Source organism: Balaenoptera physalus, assembly GCF_965194825.1.
Source record: "Balaenoptera physalus genome assembly, chromosome: 2".
Taxonomy (NCBI): domain Eukaryota; kingdom Metazoa; phylum Chordata; class Mammalia; order Artiodactyla; family Balaenopteridae; genus Balaenoptera; species Balaenoptera physalus.
The window spans coordinates 165,588,007-165,612,798 of NC_138883.1; the positions used below are offsets into that span (position 1 = coordinate 165,588,007).

Consider the following 24,792-nt stretch of genomic DNA (forward strand, 5'->3'; position numbering starts at 1 on the left):
TTGTGATCAAATTTAAGTTGCCTGGTTTATTCTTCATTGACCTTCCATGGGGAGCCTGTGAATCATCACCCAACACACGTGCACGCCAGACAACTCCCCGCATCCCTGAACCCTCACCACTCGTGCTCTCCACACACTGAAACAGGTAAAACGTTGGGTTAAAACTCCTGATTAAGGACATGTGAGTAATTCATAAGAAGCGACTAAAAGGTTTTTGTCTAAGAAAACAAAATAAAAATCAAAAACTTCTCCCCCTACGACAGAAACAAATGTTGAACAAATTGAAAAATTAGTAACTTTCCTTTCTAGCCCTGCCTTAGATTTTAGTATAAGCCTTGCTCTGTCACCACTCAACACTCTGTTCCTAAGGTTTTCCCAGGCTGACAAGAAGGAACGGCAGGATGAGAGGTTCCTTCCTCTCTGATTTGTGAGACTTTCAGACAGCTCTCGATTCTCCCAGTTCAGAGATAATATTAAAAAATATATAAGCTATTCATATTGCGGAAACCATCAGAATCTCTCCGGCATGTCTATTTGCGGTAAAAGGACGTAAATGGGATTACTTCTGTTATGTCACCCACGCAGACAACGTCTGCAGTACAATTATACAGTACATAAGCTAAAGGGAAACAAAAAAATTGCTCAACCTTCATTATCACCCGTGTCTGATATTTGGGCTGCTTCTTTGCATAACAAGTAGGAACACTCTTAAGACCAGAAGGTTATTAAAGACAAGAGAACGTCCAACAACAGAATGGATTTGCAATGATACCTGGCAAAGGCCATGAATCCCATCCAGCACGGTGCAAACCATATTACCTGTGGTCCACTTTCACCTGGGCACCACCTCAAGCATTGGAGGAGGAGTCCGATGAATAAGGAAGCGAATTTTAAAGTCAGGGCAAGCACGACCTTTTTGACTGTGCAGACTTGCCAAGCAGGCCCGTCAGCTTACCAACGATGATTCCAGGTCTCCTGTCCATCTCCACGATGTGAGGATGGACCCCTTTATAGGCGGCATCGCTGACGACCTGGGTGTTTTTCCTCACTCGCTCTGTCACAGGGTCATCCACAACAGGAGTGAAGCCCCTTCCCTTTGTCTTTTCAAAATCTTCATGGTATTTCACCTGAAAAAGGGAAAAACCATATTAACTCAAACTGAAATTTCCTGACTGTTACACAGCTCACAAAAGTTTGATATAACGACAGTTGTCACTGTACCAGCTGCATCTAGATTATTTTCTACATAGATGTATCTTTTCCAATTATTCCAAAAATAATGTCTGAAACTTCAGTTTCCTAGCATTAGAAATCAAGCTGACATTTTCACAATGATTTTCATCGTTACGGTTAGCAGCTCTTTTAATATACAAACCTGTGTATCAGTAAGAAGTGTTAAAAGATATATTTTTAAAATCCTGGTTACTTCCTAAAATGAACTCACTTAGGTATAAAGTAATATCCTTTCTCTTAAACTTTAGTATGCAATAAAATGATAAGGTATTTCTACACAATTATTCAAGAAAGCCATATTATTTAAAATTAGATTGACAGTTACAAATAATTATATATATATATATATTTTTGTATATAATTACAAAAACATATATATATTTCAAAACATATGTTTTTCATGTTCTGAAATTGGATTAGGGTGATGGTTGTTCAACTCTGTAAATTATACTAGAAACCACTGAATTGTATACTTTAAATGGGTGAACTTTATGGTATATAAAATACATCTCATGAAACTGTTTTTAAAAAATACATATTTTTATATTCTTTAAACATGTAAACACACCAAACTCAACCTTAAAATTAATTGAAAAGAAGTCCAAGCAAATATCTTTCATAAAGTACATTTACAGCAGTCACGTTAGAAATAAAAAACACACCCAAAAAATCACTGAGAAAAATTATTTTATTAGACTAAATATTTTCATTACATTTCAGTGTGATTAGAAAGCTCCCCCCAAAGGACGGGCCCATCGGCCTTTCCATGCTTTGTTAGTTATCCAGATTAATGGTGAACAACGCCATCAGTGCATTGGGTGGTGCCATTCCTTAGTATGTTTTAGTCACAGATGGAGGACCTGGTTGGACCCTACCATTGAAATATGATTTTGAGCTTCTTTGACATGTCTGAGACCAGGTGTATCTAAAATCAGACTTGGTCTACCTTTCATCTGTCTCTGGTCCTGGGTATATTTTACCTGCAAAGTAAACAGTAGAACATACTTAAAAATAAGACAATTATAATTGAAAAAAATTACATAACTTTTTCAAGCTTCCCAAGTGAGTGGAACATATACAACGTATCGTGAATTACTTCCCAGGTAACTTGTTTGGTGAATTACATTTCGTTCTAGAATAAGGATCTAAAATTGTACTCTCGATGGTCTCCTTTAAAGGCTGCAGCCAAGATGACCTAAATCTCTCTACCAACTGAAAACAAATGTGAGTGAGCAACATCCACTAACAATGAGTCAGTAAAAGTGGTTATCACACTTAAACAGGAAAAATCCAAAGCTAAATGGAACCTAAATTTATTTTTCCATTTCTCTATTTCCCCATTTCCCACCATAACGCTGAAAGAATGCATACGGAACATCCCTCTAATTCCTTTTATTCGCCCACTGCCGACAACAAGAATCAATAAGTAACAAATTTAGGTTCCCTCTAAACAGCCACCACTTAAAGGTAGTTTATGTTGAATACAATCAGCATCTCTGGACAGAAATGCCACTAGAGAGCTGTGCACTGTAAAACCTAAATGCTGATTCCTAGGCATAAAGCTCTTTTTGACATCTGACCATCAGAACACTGCTATTTGTGAAGCTGATTATGTATAAGTTTAGGATACCAATTATTGCAGACCTGAGGGCATATGTGCATTCAGAACGGAAGCCCTGGTATTTCCTAAGAGAAAGTCACCGATGTGCACCAAGGGACTTTAATGAGTAACTGAATTCTGTGTTAAATATATTTAAAAATTTTTTTCCCCTCTAAGTCCTTACTCTGGAGTTATGAGTCATTTCTTATTTTGTTTTGCAGAGAGGATTTAACAATCTACATTCAATGGAATACATCTGTAAAATAACAATTGTTTAACTTATACATCAAAGACTTTACTACTTTCAAAGACACTGGCTAAAATAACATGAATCATTGTTTAAATGAACATAATACAGTTTAAAACAAAACTTTAAATGTAAGTGTTGGTCACATCTGGAAATATCAACAAAGAGTTGCCGGATAATATAAAGTTAGACAGTGGCAGCTTTTGGAAGTCATCTGAAATAATACATGTACTTATTGCATATATTACAAAGGTTTCTTGGAAATAAATTTTATTTTCACAAGGAGAAAACAGGTTTGCAAGTAAATAATATAAAGGACATGCCCTTTGTGATAGCCCCAAGTGAATAAAACAACTTGCCGAACTAATATTTTCTTGATTCTTCTTTACTCTTTCCATTTCAGGAGTTATACTTAAAGCTGTAGCTCTTCCCAGCTGACCTTTATAATAAACCTATCATTTCAGAAAACAAAAAGCAGAGCACTGTGAATCAATTCACCTAAGAGTCTCATAGTACTTATTTTAAAGAGCTAGCCAAGGAAAGGAAGCTATGAAAAAAAAAAAAAAAGGATGCTATCAGAGGTTTAGTCATATTTAAAATGTTTGCATCTTAAATCATTCTATTTTAATTCATCCCATAGCAGTGAATCACTGTGAATGAAATCACTATTAATGTACTCATTATATGGGCATACCATCGGTAGAGCCGTAATAAGCATTTTATCACAAAGGAGTATGATGTGAAATGTCTTCATGGATATTACTTTAAGGTACTCTTACCTATATAGGATGCTGCTATACTGTTATGGCTTTAGTAATTAACTGTGGCAGAACTTTTGCCAGCATGCCTAAGTAGTAACCACAGTCATCCATGAGGCCAGCATTCTTCCCACTGCTCCATCCCTCCTTCTCCAGAATCATGTTCCCTTTTGAGAGTAACAGAGTTACATCAACTGTGACTCTGAATACACTGGGAAAAAGTGAGCATCTACTTCTCCAAAATATAGTTGTCAGGGAAAGTGCCAAACAAGAAACTGCCTTTCCTTTATAATCCGGTCAAAAGGACTTTAAAGGTTTGAAGAATAAAAGATTTCTTTGAACCTAATAGATTTCCAAATTTCCTCTTCCAAAGAACCCAATTTATATGTTAATGACTTCAAAAAAGAATTCTCTCAGTGAACTGCATGCATGGATTACACAACAGAAAGGAGTCAGAGCAGGACAGGAGTTTGTGTCTGAGTAAAAACTGACAGTACCTCAACAAGTGCCCCCCAAATGGAACCTGTCCCATGTGACCTACTCAGCCAGGCACACTTTATAATTTTCCCCCAGCATCATCCAAAAATAAAGTGACAACAGCTGGGAGTGGGAGATAGGGCCGCAAAGGCTACAGAACAAGAATATGTATATATATGCAGGAAAGGGACTGGGAAAGCGTATTTGTAGGGCCAAGATGCCAGAAGCTGCCACTGTAAGCCTTTGGGGCACCACAGAAACCACAAGCGTGAAGGAAGACCGGATAAGAGGGATGCACAACAACCTGCAAACAAAAATCACATTGTAGGGGCTTCCCTGGTGGCGCAGTGGTTGGGAGTCTGCCTGCCAATGCAGGGGACGCGGGTTCGAGCCCTGGTCTGGGAAGATCCCACATGCCGCGGAGCAACTAGGCCCGTGAGCCACAACTACTGAGCCTGTGCGTCTGGAGCCTGTGCTCCGCAACAAGAGAGCCCGCGATAGTGAGAGGCCCACGCACCGCGATGAAGAGTGGCCCCTGCTTGCCGCAACTAGAGAAAAGCCCTCGCACAGAAACAAAGACCCAACAGAGCCAAAAACAAATAAATAAATAAATAATTAAAAAAAAAAAATCACACTGTAGTCACTGGGAACTCTAGCAGGGAATGCCTGGCTGGACCCACAATACCTAAGACCCTGAAACCTTTCCAATAAATTGGCAGTCAATTGAGAGCAGGGTATCAACTCAAGGTCATGAAAACTTTGTAAACACGATTGCTTCACTGACATGTTGACAATATGTTTGCTCTTGTAAGAAAAAAGTTACTAAGATCACACATTGCTGAGGTTCTTCTGGTTTTCTTTAACCCTCTTCAGCTCTGGTGGATCAGAAATTGCCGTTGCCTGTTTAATCTCTCCTCTGTATTTTACCTGTGGAGGATAAATAAGACTTTTAACAAATAGTAGAATGGTCTCCACCCAAATAGCAACAGAGGACGAGCCTCAAGATTAACCCTAATTTTTAAACATCTTTTTCCACAGTAGATGCGTGTCAACCTTTCAGTTCAAATGCACCTGGATTCTGATTCTTCTAACTTAGCAAGCACGAAGCGCTGTTGTGCTTCTTAAAAATGATTTTTTTAATAAATATATTGCTGTTCAATACCAAAACTAACTGCAAATGCCACAACTAAATGTAATGGAAATATAAGGGGAAAACATTGTAATGAAATCATTACAAGAGAACTATAGTGAAGTAGCCACGGCAGCCTGGGAAGCTGGCTTTGCTCCCATTCTGACCCTGGAGCCTCCACCTTCAAAAGAAGCTGCAGATCCCTCACTCCTACCACCATCAGGGATCTTGTAAGGATAAAGCAGTCATCAGCCTGAACTCACTCTTAAATTTTAAAGTCTCTCAAAATTACCCATTTTAGAAGAAGGTTACTGTTTATAATGGTAAAAGTTCCATAAAAGGGTGAAAGAATGGGAAAAATAACTATTGGGGGACACATCTGAAAGAGATTTCTGAATTCAGGGAGGCCTGGGTTCAAATCCCAGCCCTGCTGCCACAAACCATGGGTTCCCCAGCATGTTCTCTAACTCCTCAAGCCTTAGTTTCCCACACCTACAAACCAGGGGAGTAAATCGTGCCAACCTCACGGATTTATATAAAGCATTTAGCACAGGGTCCACATTAGAGGAACCTCATGATTGTTAACTACCATTGCTTTATTAGCAATAGATTGCTGACCGATTGGATAATGTTTTCTGTTTTATTTATAAGGTTCCCTGCCCTGACATTATGTCTTAGAACCCCAGTCAAGCCAGGTCTTCTTCTGCCTTATGCCAACAGACAATTTGTTTTCTCAGACTGACAACAGACCCACTATACTACTCTTTAAATCTGCATGTAGTTTTAGAGATTTACCAACTATGAGGTCTTATCCATCTTTGTGTACCAGTGACCAGGATGATGCCTGGCACGTTGCCTAATGAAGATTTCTTGAATAAACAAGCAGGACTGAAGGTCAGCAAGACGGTCCCCAATTTCCTGGACTAACACGAGAGGTCTACTGTCCCTCAATATGTGACTGTGGAAAAGGAGCAGCCAAGATGTAGAGGGTCTAATGCTTTTCAGAAGGCGTTGTAAAGAATAAAAATATACACTGTTGGGTAAAATATAAGAGGAAACAGAAACAACTTGCCGTGCTCAGATGCTCCTGGTTTTTCCTCACTCTCTCTATCTCTGGCGTCATGCTCACTGGAGTTGCTGTGTAACACTGCTCTTTGTACCGGAGCTGAGAGACAAGCGCAAGACAGTGTGGGATTATGGGAAGGAAGTGTGAGCTAGCACACTGCAACTGACTAAAAGAAATGTTACACAGTGACAGAGCATTCATTAGCTAAAATCTTCATTAGGATTTTATAGTGAAATATGCTTTGCTAAAAGACTTCGTCAACACAGTGATCCCAGATCTAAGCCTTTTCTTGCCCAAATGTTTTGAATTCTACCTTGGGTTGTTATTCTTCAAACTGCATAATTTAGTGGTGGCCTCTCTGCGTTCGATCTTATCAGCTATGATAAACGATCCCTTCTGTGAGCTCACAGCACTAAAGCACCATTACCAAATGACCGTTTTATATTTAAAAATTAAAATGCTGCATTCTTATCATTAGAAAGGAGGGCTATGCCAGTCCTATGCCCACACCTCACTGAGTGCCTGTGACTATGTAAAGAAACCCTGAACCTCAAAGTTTCCTCCTCTGCCAAGTTCCAACATTAGAAGCCCATGCTCTGGCTAGCATTATGGAGATATTTCTGACTGACTGCATAGAGGTGGCTCTTTCTTAGCTGGGGGATCAGACCCAACGTTTGTGGTCAGCTTTCCTGGCAATTCCACGACACCCCAGGAAATCAATGAGGATCCAACACGCAGAGAGAGAATGGCATGTCCATCAAATGAACTTTTGACAGGTAAAAGGAAAACTAGGGGTTAAAAAATCCCATTATAAGGAACTCCACAGGGACAGTCTTAATGATTTTTTGGAGTTTAAATTTAGTGTTAGAGAATTTTTTTTTTTGTAAGACATCACAAGGCCTACAGGGCCTGCAGATAAAATGGACTTGAGATGTACACCCTCAGCAGTGCATGTGCAAGTGAACAGATATTTGATAAGCCTGGAAAATAAATGAAAAAGGGTCAGGTCCCTGCCAGTGTGATTTCTTTCTCTGTGCCGTGGTATGCAGTTTGAGAGTTTAGGCAGATTCTGTGTCGGATAATTGCCTGAAGTGAGGAAAGGTCCAGTGTAATCTCTATTGATGGCAGGATACAAAGAAAGATTACTCTGGGCTGAGTTCAGAGGAGAAAAAATTGTTGAACAGCATTACTGATGTTGAGAAACTGTTGTAGCCCATTTCTAGTGGATATAAGTTTGGGGACAAAAGTTTGATATGGAGACTCTTCACGTATTGCATTCATCCACTCACAAACATGCTGAGCGCTTTACAGGCAATATCCCACTTAATATTCTAGTCCCTGTTTTATAGATGAGGAAACTGAGGCTTGGAGAGGGGTTGGTAGCTTATGAAGGTTATACAGCAGGTAGGGTCTGAAGCTGGGATCAAACCAACAGTCCCGGGCCCACGTTCTTCTCCACTACTCCAGTGTTATCCAAACTTCCACCATGTACACACCACTTCCCATATGACATGTCAGATGTCACCTGTGCTGTGATTTATAGTATTTTCCTATTAAATTAACTCATTCTTGTTTTCAAATAGTTATTTTAAGGGAGTGTTATGTTTCTATGATAAATTGAAAACTAGTAACCCTTCTTTTAGAAAAAGGGACACATTATGACAATCTCTAGGCCATACTGAGTGAAGTAAGTCAGACAGAGAAAGACAAATATCATACGATATCGCTTATATGTGGAATCTAAAAAAATGGTACAAATGAACCTATTTACAAAACAGAAGTAGAGTCACAGATGTAGAAAACAAACTTATGGTTACCAAAGGGGAAATGGGGGGAGGGATAAATTGGGAGATTGGGATTGACATATACACACTACTATATATAGAACAGATACCTAATGAGAACCTACCGTACAGCACAGGGAACTCTACTCAATACTCTGTAATGCCCTATATGGGAATAGAATCTAAACAAGAGTGGATACATGCATATGTATAACTGATTCACTCTGCTGTACAGCAGAAACTAACACAACACTGTAAATCAACTATACTCCAATATAAAATAATCTTTAAAAAAAGGACACATTAAAACAATTTAATCCCTAAGTCAAGGCCAGCGCATCAGCAGCCGTCGTGTGCATCTGAATCACCCTGTCGGGGTACTGGCACTGCCAACAGCCTCCTCGTGGCCTGAGTTATGATTTCTCCCTCCACCGCCTTTCTCCTGCCATCTTCCACCCCAAGCACCCATCACACTAAACCTTCCCCTCTCTGAACAGATCTTGGATCCTGAACACATTCAGTTTGCACTGCCAGGAGGGCCCCTTCTCACGAAATCCACCCCAAACTTTTATCAATTCCTCAAGATCTAACTCAAATGTGACTCTTTCTCCAAGGGTCTTCCTCTCTCTCACTGACATAGCCCTCCTTCTCTGCATTTCCCCAGCACTTTGAAAACGGAATTATTACTTAATATTAAATGAGATGTTGCATGTAAAGAACTCAAAAAGCGTAGTAAGCACTCGGTAAATATTAATTATTGTTATAGCACTTAATGCACAATCTTTATTTATTGCCACAGCTGTTTCTCCTAGAGACCCTGAGAATACACACTGCCCCTAAGACCCTAACCTCATCTCTGAATGCCCCCAAGAAAAAGAACAGAGTAGGCATTCTATACCATGTGCTTTAATAAGCAAATGCACATGCTTGGTGTAATGCTACCCCAACATAAATATGTGTGAAATCTTATCTCCACCTTTCAGGAACTGGCCCTCCTACAATGGTATTCATCATAGTGGGACCTCATCCATACAAATGTCATGCCCACAGAAAACAATACTTAAAGGAATATGATCACACATTGCTGATGTTCTTCTGGTTTTCTTTAACTCTCTTGAGCTCTGGTGGATCAGAAATGGCTGTTCCATGGTTCATCTCTTCCTTGTATTTTACCTGCATGATTTATTTTTTAAAATGTAAGTTTTATTCAACACAAGGCTTAAAAAATAGCTAAGAATTCTTCATTTGTAACTACTGCATAGTTGAATTTTTAATTCCAATATTAATTTTCCTTCAGTGGGAACACAAATTTTTATTTCGTCTGGTGCTTTCAGGATTCCTTTATCCTGAAGTACAAACAAACCCACATCTATTCACCTATCCGTCACTGAAGAGGTTTTTTAATTAAAATAAGCATATATTGCTTGTGAAAATAAATTTTATCATCAGGCAGATGCACCAAAAACCTTGGAAATTATCTTAACATAATAACTTATTATTTTCTATTTGAAAAGCAGTTTCTATTTATTAACATGTTAATTGAAATTCACCATGTATTTAACGGCAAAAGTCAAACTGAGTTAGCTACAAAGTCTTGGAAACACTGCGTATCCATCTGGATCCAAATGATCCAGAATAAGAAAAAAATAAAAGAAGAGAAAGGGGAAGGTGGAGGGAAATGTACTATGAGCAGAGGCCACTGACTGCTGATCGCTATAGATGGGCCAGTGGCAGAAAGTCAGGAAGCGTCTTCTACCCACACAATCATGTTATGTAAAGCCCGCCTATATCCCGGCATTTGCCTCAATCAAAAGCTCCTCGTTCAAGTCTATTTAGAGGAAGATCAACCAGACAAATGATAATGCCAACACACAGTTATGCCTGGGACAAGCTCTTTAAATTTATGAAATGATTAGTGATGCTATCGTATCAGGTGGTATTTTAATGTGTAAAATTCATGGAAGATTGGATTCGAGAAAAAGGACACATACATATATGTACGGAAACACAGGCTAGACTTAAGAGGCATATGTTGAAATTTAGCCAAGACTTAGATCTACATAAAACATCTTTTAGCAATCACTTGGTAATGTTTAAAATGATTAAAGCTGAAATCCACACTGACAGTCATAAAGAAACGATACCTAAATATCTTTGCTATCATCTATATCTTAGCATCTGTACATTTAATATGAGATATGAGTAACAATGTCAGTATTAGGCCAGATCCAAAACAGTTAAATGGAGAGTACACTGAGACAGACTACCTCTAACTAAGATTCAAAAGTAGTTCTTAACAGAGAAAGCTAATAGCCAAAAGACTTTTACTCTGGAGGTGGAAAATGTCGAGATCTTTAAATGTTAGAGAATCCTATCTTGGTTTGACAGATCTAGCTAATCTTGAAAGGGCAACTTTCCATTTGAATACTAAGCAGGAGTTTAGGGCCCAACCTCATAGAGATACAGAACTACTATTGTTTGCTAGAAGGGGCAGTGGGATGCTGGGAGATGAAATGATAGACTGTACTACTTTCCGTGATTTTCCTCGGGTGAGAAGCTAAACATGATGAAAGATGAACATTTTTGTTTCTCATATGACTCCAAACTAATCAAAATGGCACAGTCATTTCACTGTAGGCAATAGAATTGCACAGTACAGAACATTTATAACATTATATACCCCAGTACACTGATGGGTACATTTCAGCTATTATCATTTGGAAGTGAAGGAAACAACCATTTCACATTTCTCAGCGGAACGCATTTCTCCACCAGACTCGAGTGCTGCCTGACACAGGCTCTCGCCGCGGTGGGTGGGAATCGTCATGGTCAGGTCCTCCTCCTCATGCCTTCCTCAGGAGAGAGCTTCATTCATGCTACGGGGATTTCAGTGCACTAGGATTCTGCAGATTTTTTGTAAGTTCATTTTGAAGTCTGTTTACCACAGCGTTACCTTGCCTCTCCTACTCTGTCTCCACAAATGCCAGTGCACACATATTCTAAGATGCCAGGTAACCGTCAGAGTTCCTGACAGAGGAGTTTAATCAAGGCAGTTCTACCTGGATGACTTCAAGAAAACTCTGCCTCTAAGGGTGAAGGTGAAGAGAAAGGTCAGGCAAGGGCACGTGAGGAAAGAACCCTACTGAGTTCCTCAGCAAGAAGCTAAATACAGTAGGCCCTCCACTTCCTCAGTGTGAAACCGTGGATATGGAGGGCCAACAGTAAGGCAGTTGAGCATCTGCAGATTTTGGTATGAATGTGTATGAGTGTGTGTGAGTGTTTGTGAGTGTGGGTTGGCGGGGCTCCTGGAACCAAGGCCCGTGGATACCAAGGAATGACTGTATGACAACTATTACCAAATGTGCCTATTGGTAAGGATAGCAATTATCCACTGTAAATGTCAAGCACTGAATGAAGAAGTTTTTAATCCATAACATTAAACATCTCCTCTACCCTTCCCCCAAGCTCAAAGGGAACTGGGGGTGGGGAGGCAGGTAATTTATTTTACAAAATTATAGTGAAGGTGTGTGCTTTCCTTTGCTGGAAATTGGAAGAAGCAGAAGGCGAATGGGGCCTTTGAAACCTTCTCTTAAGCCACCAAATGAATGTTCTAGGGCCTTTAATCATTCTGTCAGGGTAAAATTTCTTTCCTCCAAGTTGTGGAAAGGTATTGAAATTTATCCTTTCTCTGAAAAATTTAATACAGTTAAAATTCTGTTCAAAAGGGTGAAATCTAATCCTAGATTTCATTACTGTACTATTAAAGTGATCTATCTCTTATGCACTATGATATATCAAGATGAAATACTGCTTTAGGTTCAAGGGGAACAAGGTTACAGTTTCCTTCTGAAAGTTAGACCTTTGATATTTGATGAAATAGTGTTTCAACAAAGTGAAGAAAAAAAGGCAGCCAGTTTAGTAAAGAACCAAAAACATTTATCTAGCTTATGTTTGCTTTTGGAAAGGATGATTAATGCTATAGAGAACTGGGGGCTTCCCTTGTGGCGCAGTGGTTAACAATCTGCCTGCCAATGCAAGGGACATGGGTTCGAGCCCTGGCCCGGTAAGATCTCACATGCTGCGGAGCAACTAAGCCCGTGCACCACAACTACTGAAGCCTGCGCTCAAGAGCCCGCGAGCCACAACTACTGAGCCCACATGCCACAACTACTGAAGCCTGAGCACCTAGAGCCCGTGCTCCGCAACAAGAGAAGCCACCGCAATGAGAAGCCCATGCACCACATTGAAGAGTAGCCCCTGCTCACCACAATGTAGAGAAAGTCCACGCGCAGCAACAATGACCCAATACAGCCAAAAATAAAAACAAATAAATAAATAAATAAATTTATATTAAAAATAATGCTGGGCTTCCCTGGTGGCGCAGTGGTTGGGAGTCTGCCTGCTAATGCAGGGGACACGGGTTCGAGCCCTGGTCTGGGAAGATCCCACATGCCGCAGAGCGGCTAGGCCCGTGAGCCACAATTACTGAGCCTGTGCGTCTGGAGCCTGTGCTCCGCAACAAGAGAGGCCGCGATAGTGAGAGGCCCGCGCACCGTGATGAAGAGTGGCCCCCGCTTGCCACAACTAGAGAAAGCCCTAGCACAGAAACGAAGACCCAACATAGCAATCAATCAATCAATCAATTAATCAATAAAAAAATAAATCTTAAAAAAAAAAAAAATGCTATAGAGAACTTACTGAACTAATATTCTGCTGATTTTTCTTCACTCGTTCAATCTCTGGAGTATCTTTTACTGCTGTGCCAGCTCCTACTTCTTTCTTATAAAATACCTTTATTATAAGAGAAGGAAAAGAATAACTGTAAGCTTATTAGAATTCAAGTCCTAGAGATCTGATTCTTGAAAAAGAAAATTTCTCAGATTTTAAAGTAACGTGAATACAGCTTCTATTTATGAGAACCAATGTCACGTTAATCAATTAAATAATCCATTATGAGAATAAATGCAAAACTTTGGTTTTGTATTCCACAATATTACAAGTAAACCTCTACTACCTGTTCTAGGGTATGCTTGGTAACTTACATGGCTGCAGATTACTTGCTCTAAGAATATAAATCAGCAAACTAGAGTTTCCTTCTCAAATACAAATATATATCACATGTGTATTTGAGAAAAATCAAAGGACATATTAAAAAAGCTCACTAAGCAGTTATCATTTAATTCAAAAACAGCATGAAGTTTTAAGCAACTGCTATTCTCCAAATGAGAGCAAAGATGCTCTCGTTCTCTTCAAAGAAAACATTAGCTCTATCTTCAACATCAACACTAAGTCAGCCTATTTTCCTTATATTTCCACTTATTCCTTAGACCTTCCCATGTCTCTCCATCCCTACCAATACCTACCCCTTTCAAACACAAAGCAAAAGAAAAAACAAAGTGTCCTACAGAAAAATAGAATAATTATAAGGAAGTCATACGAGGACAGAACTACTCCCTCTCTTGATATTTGTTAACCCGTAGGTCCCGTGAGTGTGTGTGAGTCGGGGTGGGGAGAGGGGGGTCCTGAAACCACCAGGACCAGTGCGGGTCAGGAGAGCAGGACATGAGAGATGTTCCCCTGCAAAAGCTAGAAATCTGGGAGACCGTGGAATCACAGGAGATAAGGGCCACACTGCCCTTCTCCCTCATCGTCTCCTCCAGCAAGATTTCTCCATTTCTTAGCACCGCCTGCCTGTGAAGACCCTAAAGGTACCTGAGCAGCAAATCTGGAGGGTTAAGAGTTTGCCAATTTACTAGAAGTAGAAAATAGTCCAGAAATCTTCAGAAATAACAGAATTTATATTTTTAATAACACATTTGCTTAACTACTAAATGAGTTCATTCTACATTAAAACATTAGCTGTACCATCAATTTTTATTTTAGAATTCAAGTTTATATATCCCTTAAATATAAGCCCAATATCTTAATTAATGGTGCTGACAAAATTCCTATGCCTCAGAACAAAAATACGAAAGTTTAGGAACTGGTTACAAACTGGTAAATCCCTAAGTATATTATCAATGTAAATAATGAATGACCAGGAAGGAAATCACTTCATATGACTATTTTCATCTTCAAAGTAAAATCTGTGTGGAAGATTAAGATCTCTTTCTTGAGTAAAATTTTAAAATTCAGTTAAAAATAGCAGTCGCTTGTACCAAAGAAGGAGATTTGAATTTGTAATTCTACAACAATCACGATAAATTATAAGTTGTAAGAACATTTGGTATTCTTATTATTTTAAAGAAGGAAAGATATACATTTGACAGAAAATTCCAGCAATGCAGCCAAAAATCAGACAATGAGGGAAAAAGGCCCTCCTTACAAAACATAATTTCAAGGTGGCAACTGAAAAGAAATAATGACTACTCACCGCACTAATGTTTTGTTGAGTTGTCTTAATTCTCTGGATTTCAGGAGTATCTGCCACAGTAGAATAGCTAGAAAGCATCTTCTCTGCCTCATCTTTATACTTTTTCTAAAATTATAAACAGTGAATGTGAATCTGAAACTCTGTGTGTGCATGTACAACAGAGACAGAGACAAAGAAAATGGTACTACTTTTTCCAACTCTACTATATACCACCTGGCTCTAAATTGTATCTTAGGGTTCAAAGCAGTTGTTGATGTGCTTATGCAATAGTAAAAATAAGAGCATATGCAAACAGAGTAAGCAAACAGTCTAGGAAAGCACATTCACCTCCACTCAGGCAATGGTTCCCACCCCAGACTATTCAAACGCCCTGGGAGGGCTTGACCTTAACAGCATTCCTAAGCCTAGAACCTACTCTCTCAGGAGCAGTCCCAGTTCCTGTTCAAAGTAGCCCTAATAACTCCTACCAGTAACCTGACTCTCTTTGCTTACTTGTTTTCATGCTTCTGGATTTATGCTTTGCTTCCTGCTTCAGATAAAGATACATTTGATTAAGGGAAAGGTACTAGTATTTTGTAGTGGAGACTGAAATCTCAATTTTCTTTCTACTAAATGTACTCTGAGCTCTGATCCATCCTGGGCAATACCTTCTACTAGTGCCAGCATTTACATAGTAATAGGTATTGTCCTAAATACTTAACACACGTTAACTCATTTAATTAACCCCACAAGCAGATACTATTATTATCCACTCTTACAGATGCGGAAATTTAGGGATTAGCTAAGAAGTGCCGGAACCAGGATTTAAACCCAGGCACTCGGGCTCCAAAGTCAGTGGAGGGAACTGCACGGCATACGGGTGCTTGTCAGGAAAGGTAATTCCTGCTCATGTTGAAATGCACCACAGCATCATTACACCCTTTAAGTATTCCACTGTATCCCAAATAACTAAAATTCCTTAAAATCAGATGTACCCTCATCATACTCAAAAAATCAACACCGTTAAGTTAAAGCAGGAATTCTAACAGCTCAGGCATCACTTCCTATGGGAAGCTTTTACTCTTGATATCGTTACTTTCTGGTAGGATATATCATAGTTTGTCATACCATATTTGCACGATTATTTGATTATTAGATTAGCCTGTAGTTTCCCAAAGGCAAAACCATGTCTAATTTGGCATGTAAATGGGTGCTCAGGAAGTATCTGCTGAATGAATGAATGAGCTTGGCAACTTTTCTCCCCTGACTCAAATGGCCATATGCCCTTTTAAACTATTTATCTATGATTTTAGTCCAGCTGATATAGCTAGAGACAACTTCTCCAAGCTCACACGCTGTTACGAGACACTGAGGACAGATGAACACACACTTCAGGACCATCCCAACTGCTTTGTCATGGAGAAGGCTGAGAAGCAGGCAGCTCCTCTGATACTTGATTCTGGCCTCTTGATACCCTTGAAACAGAGCAGGACCCTATGGGGCCTTCCCAGGACAGATCCTCCTCCCCCATTACCTTCACCTGCCTCTTGTCTATAGAAAAACTTTAGTCAAAGAATAAATTTAACCAGAGAAATCAGAAATACAGAAACAAAGGTAATCAGTCAAACAAGACCAAATAATAATTTAGTCATTAAACAAAGTCAAGGACCCTTAGTTCCTCCTCAAGGGCTGTAGATAATATTCTGAGCCATATCCTTTGAGCTGTTTTGTAGATACTGAAAGCCCCACCAGGTAGAAGAAGTGAACTACATGATGACCAGACTGTAGCCATGACGTAAGCTGCCACAGTTCTGAGAACTGGACTCAGGGAAATTGGAACAAACTGACCTTGGAGCTGAAGATTGATTGTACTTAAAACAATCAAGATGACGCTGATCAGACCACCGAAGACCAATGTCAAGATGACTGTCAGAGCTGACTGTGCTGCTCTGCACACAGCCTCCTCCCTCTGCCTATACACCCCTGAAACTCCCCTTTAAAAAGTCCTGCTCCTGGGCTTCCCTGGTGGCACAGTGGTTAAGAATCCACCTGCCAATGCAGGAGACACAGGTTCGAGCCCTGGTCCGGGAAGATCCCACATACCACGGGGCAACTAAGCCTGTGCGCCACAACTACTGAAGCCTGCGCTCTAGAGCCCGCGAGCCACAACTACTGAGCCCATGTGCCACAACTACTGAAGCCTGCACACCTAGAGCCCGTGCTCTGCAACAAGAGAAGCCACCATGATGAGAAGCCTGCTCACCGCAATGAAGAGTAGCCCCCACTCGCCACAACTAGAGAAAGCCCACGCGCAGCAACGAAGACCCAACACAGCCAAAAATAAAATATAAATAAATAAACAAATAAATAAAACAAAAAAAACCTCTTCCTCCTGATTGGCAGGAGGAACTTGGTTCTTTGGGACATGAGTCCACCTTCTCCCCAGGATTGCTGGCTTCCTCAATAAAGCTATCTTTCCTTTTACCCAACACTTGTCTCTCAGTATTGGATTCTTGAGTGACAAGCAGCCAAACCTGAGTTCTGTAACACTCTCATTTTGAATCAGCGAATGTTTAGACTCTTTGCTCACGTCAACCAGAATTTTGACAAATTTGGTCAAATTTGGTTAAAAATTATTTCAACACAAACCCCATTAACCAAATTCAATTCCTTCATCATTTTTCTTTAACCATTTTATTTTTTTCATTCCCTTTACTATTTTTCCATTAGGATTCATTCTTTTTATAACAAATTTTATAACAAAGAAATTATTCACTAATGAATATTTTTGCCCAAATCAGATAAATAAACTTTATCAATAAACTTTCTTCTTCCAATAAACACTTTGTTTTGTGGTCATTATTTCTCTCACATCCAGTTTTCTAGAGGATATGTCATGGGTATACCTGGCAAATTAAATTTTATCAAGAAAACTTAGTTCTTCCATTAAATTTTAGTTAATATTCAATTTCACTTTGTGCAGTTTTATTAACTCTTAGTTTCAGTTGAAGTTGATTACTTTAATTAAAACATTCATGATGAAATGGATAAAAGACAAATTGTTTGTAATTTTTTTCTGTAGTATAAGCATTAGAGCCAAGTCCACAATAGAGTCAAAAAATGGAAATTAAAATGGTCAAAATGCCCTTGGACCCAAAACAGAGGGCCCCAACACGGGCGCTCTGACACTCAGTAATGTCTGTTGAACTGAATCTACAGCAGTTGTCCCTTTCATTAATGAGGTAATCAGGTTTGGTTAATGGTTCCTTTATAATAGAGTGCATTGACTTTGAATAGAAAGCCCTCAAAAAGACACCAATCACAGAGACACACACAGCACAAGGTGACTGAATATTAGAATACATTATCCTAAGCATCTTCATTCTCCACCAACCTGGCTATAGATTTCAGATGCCCTCTTGGCTCGAAGCATATCCGGAATATCCATGCTCACTTGCATTCCTTTCCCTTTAATTTCATTTTCTAAGTCTTTCTTATATTCTTTCTAAAAGAACAGAAAACAATCTTCAGAGCTTTGCATGGCCTTCCATAGCAATGTAGATATTTATGTGTTTGAATCTCAATGCCACACATATGGAAACACCACTTATACTTTTTCTGTATACAATTCGATATGTTTGTTTTAAACTTTGTGTGCCATTAGTTTCTTACCTGGCTGGCCATTTCAGATGCTTTCTTAGCTCTCTGGATATCGAGGGTACCTGTGCTCACCTGCATGCCTTTCCCTCTAATTTCAGTCTCCAGATCTCTTTTATAATCTTTCTGCAGAAAATAAAACCTGCAATTAGGGCTTTACAATAATTTGAAAATCTGTGTTGAAAAACTCGATGTCATTTTTGACATCAAGATCATGGCTTTTAGAAATAAGTCGGACCTTTATGTCTTTTATTTCTAGGAAACAACAAAGATTTTTAATTTGTGGCAAGAACACAACTTGGAGTGATGTATTCACAAGGAATCAGGAGGTTTTTCTCTACTAACCTGACTTAATAAAGAAAACAGAGTGAGCTGAGGGAAAATGTTTTATATTTTAATATGATAAAATTGATAAATTATTGGTTAATATATAACTCAGTTGATGAATATCAATAAAATGTGAGCATAAAATTGTCAGGTCTTGTTCTGTAGTGAATAATTGCTGGTTGCTTCCCTGGAATCCCACTCCTCTTTTTCCTTCATTAGCTCCTTGATTTGCCACTGGGCAACTCACTGCTTCCTGTTCTAAACCCCCAGCTTGGCTGAGACTGGCCGCTATCCAAGGGCCCTATTGGGCTTAAGTAAATCGTTATAGCCCATCCCTGGCCCTTCATGATTGGTTCAAGGATAGATACATTTCTTTTTCCATACAAGGTATCAAGAGACTTTCTCTTTCCTTCTGGACATGAATGGAGAAGTCTGTAGCCCTACGATCTGCCAGATGTCTCTTTGCAAACAGGAGAAGAAAGCCTGCCTGAGAACAGAAAGATAGAAAATGAAACGGAATCACACTGTTTGAGTCCTAGATCAAGCCACACCCAAGAATTCCTCTACTGTTTGGTTACAAGAACAATAAGTTATCTGCTTTTTTGAGCCAGCTTGAGTTGGATTACCTGTTACTTATAATAAAATGTCATAATTACACAGACACGACTGTCTTAAGAGACTCTTGTCACATTTTAAAACTGATTATAAAATTCAGCAAGCTGTACTCTTATAATTGTACATTTTTCTGTATGTATGTTTTTCTTCAATGAAAATTATATTAAAAGGAAAAAAACTATTGATTATCTCCTATTAAATTCTTTCAAAAACAGTTATTTTCTATTATGTTGACATACTCTAGATTTGTGATTCCCTGCTCTAAAGTAAATTTTGCTTTGCTTATTTGTGGTGTTCTAAATTTAGAGAAGTCATAAACAAAAATCTCAATCTCAGAGAAATACTATATTTTTCCCCATCTACTACCCATAAATCTGCCTATTTTCACTGACTTACAGTCTCAGTTTCACTTTTCTGAATGAAAGTTCAAGTAATAATGTTTAACTTTCAAACTAATAATATTAAATTATTACTATGCCTGTAAAAAGCTCTGTTTTTAGCAAGTCTCTTTAGGCCCAAAAGCAAAACACCTCATTTGAAGGGCAATATACGTAGAAACTAAGGTACTGATCATAGATCACCACCAAAGTCTCAGGGTTGAAGTATGTCATCTAATTTTCCGATATGAACTTTCAAATCTAAAAGAATTCAAAAGCACATAATTAGACTCCATAGGGCACTAATCACATCAGTTAATATTGATGCATAATAGAATACCCTAAAACTTAGAAAACTTAAAAGAAAAACATGATGACATCTAGGTTCCAAGCAAATCCCAATGCACACCTGCTTTTAGAGCCTGAGTCAAATTTGTTAATGACCCAGTGGCTAAAGAAAGTCACATGGTCAAGTCCACAGGTACAGGAAGGTTTGAATATTAGACGTCATTTGTGTAATAATATAGCACATTGACTTTACCTGAAAAAATAAACATTGAGCTATAGCAAAGTCCCTAAGTCTGGTTGAAAAGGATCTGAGAGCCTGTCATTTGGGCAAACTGGGACATGGTTATAATTACACGCAAATGAGACCTCCGGATTACAAAGATAATAGCATCACCAAAATTGGTTTAAGCTACCTGTAACCACAGTACAGCTGACTCCCCTAGGCCTGTTTTTCCCATAGGCTCTCAATAACAAAAATGCACCATTTCCCTAGTAAGTTTGAGCCTTGAACAACATGGGTTTGAACTGCGCGGGTTCACTTATACATGGATATTTTTCAATAGTAAATACCACAGTACTACTTGGTCTGTGGTTGGATCAACCAGTGGGTGCAGTGGAACCACAGATACATAGGGGAGACCATAAATTATATATGGGTTAACCCCCCTGTGTTGTTCAAGTGTCAACTGCATGCAGTCCCAAGGTACTCAGAGAAATCTAAACCAGCACATGGCTGAATAAAGTAATGTATTACCATACTAAGGAAAGATGCAACACTCCAACTCTTCATAAAAGGAATATGTCACAGAAGGTTCTTAGGTAAAAGTGTGAAATGCAAAATTTCTATTCTTCCCACATTCTTTTCTCCAGAGGAAGTATGCTTTCTTTTGGCTTCAAGTCTCAGCCCCATGAGGGTGATTTGGAAAACTCTTCTACAGCTCCAAATTCCCCACCCCACTCCCACACTCCAATCCAGGACCTTGAACTAATACCGGATGTCACACTCTCCTCATAATAACAAAAATAGCAGAAAATTGTGAGTAGTGATTTGATAGTTACTGGGTAGTTAGCTACTCAGAAGCTCAAGGAGGCCACCATAAGAAAGTACTAATACATCTAAGAAATGAATGGCAAGAGAGAGCACAAGAAAGAACCAACCATGCAAAACCCAGGGGAAGGACTTTCAGGAAGACGACAGCGCTGTACAGAGACCATAAACCTTGTGCAGGTACAGCGTGGAAGCCTGTGAGGCTAGAACATAACGAGCAAGGCAAGAAGGGTACAGGATTGAGGACGCGAAGCAGGGGGCTCTGAAACCAGAGCAAGGAGTATGGCACCCATGCTGCACGTGACCGGAGACCACTGGAGAGTCTTCAGTGGGAGGAATCACATAACTTAATTCTTCAAGGATTGTTCTGGCTGCTGGGTAGAGAATGGGTACTAAGAGGTCAATGATGGAAGCAAAATTCTGGTTAGGAAGCTACTGCAATGATCCAGGTGATAGAGATGGCAGCTTGGATGAGGGTGGGGGAGAGTAGATGGATCTAGGAAGTCATTATGGGGCTGGAGTAAATGAAACGTGCTGACAAGAGAAATCAAAGTGACTTCTGGGATTTCACTGACACCGTTTGCTAAGAAGAGGGTGGAAGAGGGAAGCAGATCCAGGGAAAAATTAAGGGTTTTCGGCATGTAATGTTGAGTCCCTGTTACAATACATGTAAATGTCATTTACATGTGGTAATGCCTATGGGACATTAGATGTAAATGGTTGCATATTCACATCCACGTTATAGAACACAGTTTTTCTATAAGAATGAAGTAGAACTATGTGAAGTAACATGGAGAAGGGTCCGTAATATTTAGTGAGAAAAGCAAGCACAAAGTACATGGTATTTATTTAAGGTTTTTTTAAGTCTCTGTGTGCACAAGTGTATAGTTATCTATACACAAATAAAAATGGACCTGGAAGGCTCTACAGCAAATTCGTAACAATGGCTATCTCTCAGGGGGATGACAGAATTAAGGGCAGAGCCAAAGAAGGTTTTCAAGTGCCTGTTCAGCATGCATCCTCCCACCCCACTCCCCACCATTTCTAAATGGAATCCCTATTGGTCAAGAATTCTCTGCCAGCCCTAGTTTCTTTGACTAAGTCAGTTATGGCTATTCCATTCCCCTGGCCAGTACCTAACCCTGGGGATGGAAGCAGATCCCAACACAGCAGTAACTCCCCTGGCAGTTAATCAGCTACCTCTCAACCTCCAGATTTCCTGGGTGGGACTCAGTCCTAAGCCAGCTCTTCCTAACAGCACTTGTCACATCGTAGCTCTCCCAGTAACCCCACTGAAGCCTCACCTTAGCCAGCCTTGAGGTAAGTGAGCTGCACCCCTTAACCTGTACCCCAACTTTCTCTTTATGTATTCTTCTTCTAAGTCATCTCTTCCCAAATACTCTCTGCTCCAGTGGCCCTGTTACATTTTCAAAATTTCTGGGGGAATTCAAGAGATGTGGAACTGATTCTGGGGTATTTCCTTCGAAAAATACACATTTCCTTCTGACTGCTACAACTTTGTTATCTTGTATCTATCATGTCATAGCATCTAAGACAAAACTTCTAAATTAATATCCTGTTGTTCATGTGTCACATGAAGAAGAAAATGGCATTAGATGAATGAACTTCAACCCAAAATGCTGACCCTACAGAAATTTCAGACGTGTTGATGAGCTCAACAGAGGATATTTTGAGAACATGCAACCAAATCACACAGAAATGGCATGATTGCCATGTTATAGTCTCGATGTGTGATTTTTAAGTTCTGCTCACAAAGTTGGAAACACAGATATGCCAAGTAGCACACGATCCATCCTTAAAGAAAAAATGGTATGAAATATTTATCATAGTTTAAAATTAACATGAAATTTGTATTACGGAATAAAGTGAGCAGGGGTGTGTGTGTGTGTGTGTGTGTGTGTGTGTGTGTGTGTGTGTGTTCTATTAAAATGCCTTTCCCCAAGTTTTCTTTGATATACTTGAAGTTAACGAGCAAAGCAGAAACTGTAAATTTTCCCAGTAAGTATGATGACTGCAGATGGTTTCCATTCCAAACTGTTAAACTAGTCACAGAAAGCTTTGGAAAATTTCATGTACTAATCAGTTTGTTATTATGATTTGTTAAGTTCCAAAATACGAGTCTCAAGGTCTGCATCACTCACTCTACTAACCTCACTAGCTATCTCGGAAGCTCTTTTGGCATGCTGAATTCCAAGGGTGTCAGTGCCAACTTGCATTCCCTTCCCTTTAATTTTTGACTCCAGATCTTTCTTGTATTCTTTCTGTAAAAAAGCAACATTTTACAACATTCAGACACTCAGGGGGCAAACATACATCTGTATTCAATGATACCAAAAATGACTAAACATATTTTTTTTAAAAAAGAAAACATAGCTTACTTTGTACTATGAATGACCACCTAGAACTAAATTTTCTGAACTGCTTAGAACTATATTCACTATTCTCACTGAAGAAGAGTATATACACTCTGAAGATTTTTATTATAAAAAGGCAATTGCCAGGTGAGAATCTTCACTGACAATTGTCTTGAGGCCTGAAGGATAGAGAGGCAAGTTTAAATGAGTTGATATTTTAGAAAGAAGACTGATTTTGAGGTCAGAGCACTCTTGGCTGTGTGTGTGATGTTGGGAATGTTTCTTCACATTTCTGGTTTACTCATCTGCAAATGGGGATAATAATTCCTCCGTGCAGGATCACCGTGAGGGTCAGTGAGACAGCAGGTAGCCTAGTGCCCAGCACAGAGCGGGTTTTCCATAACTGATAGCTTTTTCTGGTCTTTCACTCCTATACCCACACGCTAAGACCTGGGTTTTTTGCTGCTCCTGCTACCGTGTTGCCATTCAACTTTCACTGGCTGAACTCTGCCATTGAGAGTTTAAAACAACTTTTCCAAGTATTATTGACAAGTGATTTACAAGATCTGACTCTGAATGTCACTGGATATGTCACCACAACAGAAGAATTTGTAGAAAATTACTAACGCAGGTAAGTGTAATGACAATATTAGCCAAAGACATCGTGGCAGAGAGCTGCTGTTTCTACCCGAACAGCATCTATCCCTCCCTCTCCTGGCAAAAAGTTCTACAATTTTCTCTTGAGGAATTACCTCTAACCCCTCGCAATCCATAAACTTTGGGTGGGTTGATTTCCTACTACCCACATATACTTTTAATTCCACTAAAATGCTTTTAATGTTTCCTTTAATTTATGTAAAGAACACTAGCCAAAGATGAACGTAAATCTTTAAAACCACATACCAATTTAGAATATTTTATATTTAAAACATCATTAAACTACCTAGAAAGTTAACTGACTCCTGACCCCAGACTTGATTGGGTCAAGTGTGGGCACAGGACAGAAGGTGACCCAATGAGATTCAATCCTTAGACCTTAATCCTATTTTAAAGAAACAGATGCTCACTTCCTACTGGGATTAGTGGCCACAGATATGAGTTATCCTGTCGTGAAGAGGGGCCATCACATAGAAGCAGCCTCTCACAAATGAAGCAACAGCGAAGATAACAGAACCGAGGGATGAAGGAAGAGAGACATCATTCGAATTCCAACCTGAAGGAAACCTGGTCTTCGGATTTCTCTGTTCTTAAACCAAAACAAAGTTTCTTTGTTGCTTAACCCAGTTTGAGTTGGGTTTCTATCATTTGCAACCTAATAGGGTCACCACCATCATCACCGCCACCGTTTATTATTAATGTCTGGGGGGATAAAGCTTTAAATTTTTTCACTGCTAAAATCAGCTAGATTATCCTCAAAGCACAGTGCCATTATTTACTATTAATGACATAACACAAAGAT

At 39.3% G+C, this 24,792-nt stretch overlaps 1 protein-coding gene across 11 annotated transcripts in view; it reads right to left on the reverse strand.

Annotated features, from left to right (window-relative positions):
- The window catches only part of NEBL (nebulette), a 152,674-nt gene that overhangs the window by 30,364 nt on the left and 97,518 nt on the right, over positions 1-24,792 (reverse strand). For 7 of the 11 annotated variants that reach the window (XM_082449655.1, XM_082449661.1, XM_082449659.1 and 4 more), the window contains 11 exons: positions 23,130-23,240; positions 18,319-18,429; positions 18,041-18,151; positions 14,668-14,772; positions 12,993-13,085; positions 9,375-9,467; positions 6,517-6,609; positions 5,150-5,242; positions 3,440-3,532; positions 2,109-2,213; positions 956-1,127 (listed from right to left, as the gene is read on the reverse strand). In XM_082449655.1, the coding sequence (XP_082305781.1) occupies positions 956-1,127; positions 2,109-2,213; positions 3,440-3,532; positions 5,150-5,242; positions 6,517-6,609; positions 9,375-9,467; positions 12,993-13,085; positions 14,668-14,772; positions 18,041-18,151; positions 18,319-18,429; positions 23,130-23,240 (1,180 nt within the window). The remainder of the gene's footprint in view (positions 1-955; positions 1,128-2,108; positions 2,214-3,439; positions 3,533-5,149; positions 5,243-6,516; positions 6,610-9,374; positions 9,468-12,992; positions 13,086-14,667; positions 14,773-18,040; positions 18,152-18,318; positions 18,430-23,129; positions 23,241-24,792) is intronic. The other 4 variants (XM_082449660.1, XM_082449656.1, XM_082449657.1 and 1 more) reach the window with 3 other exon arrangements.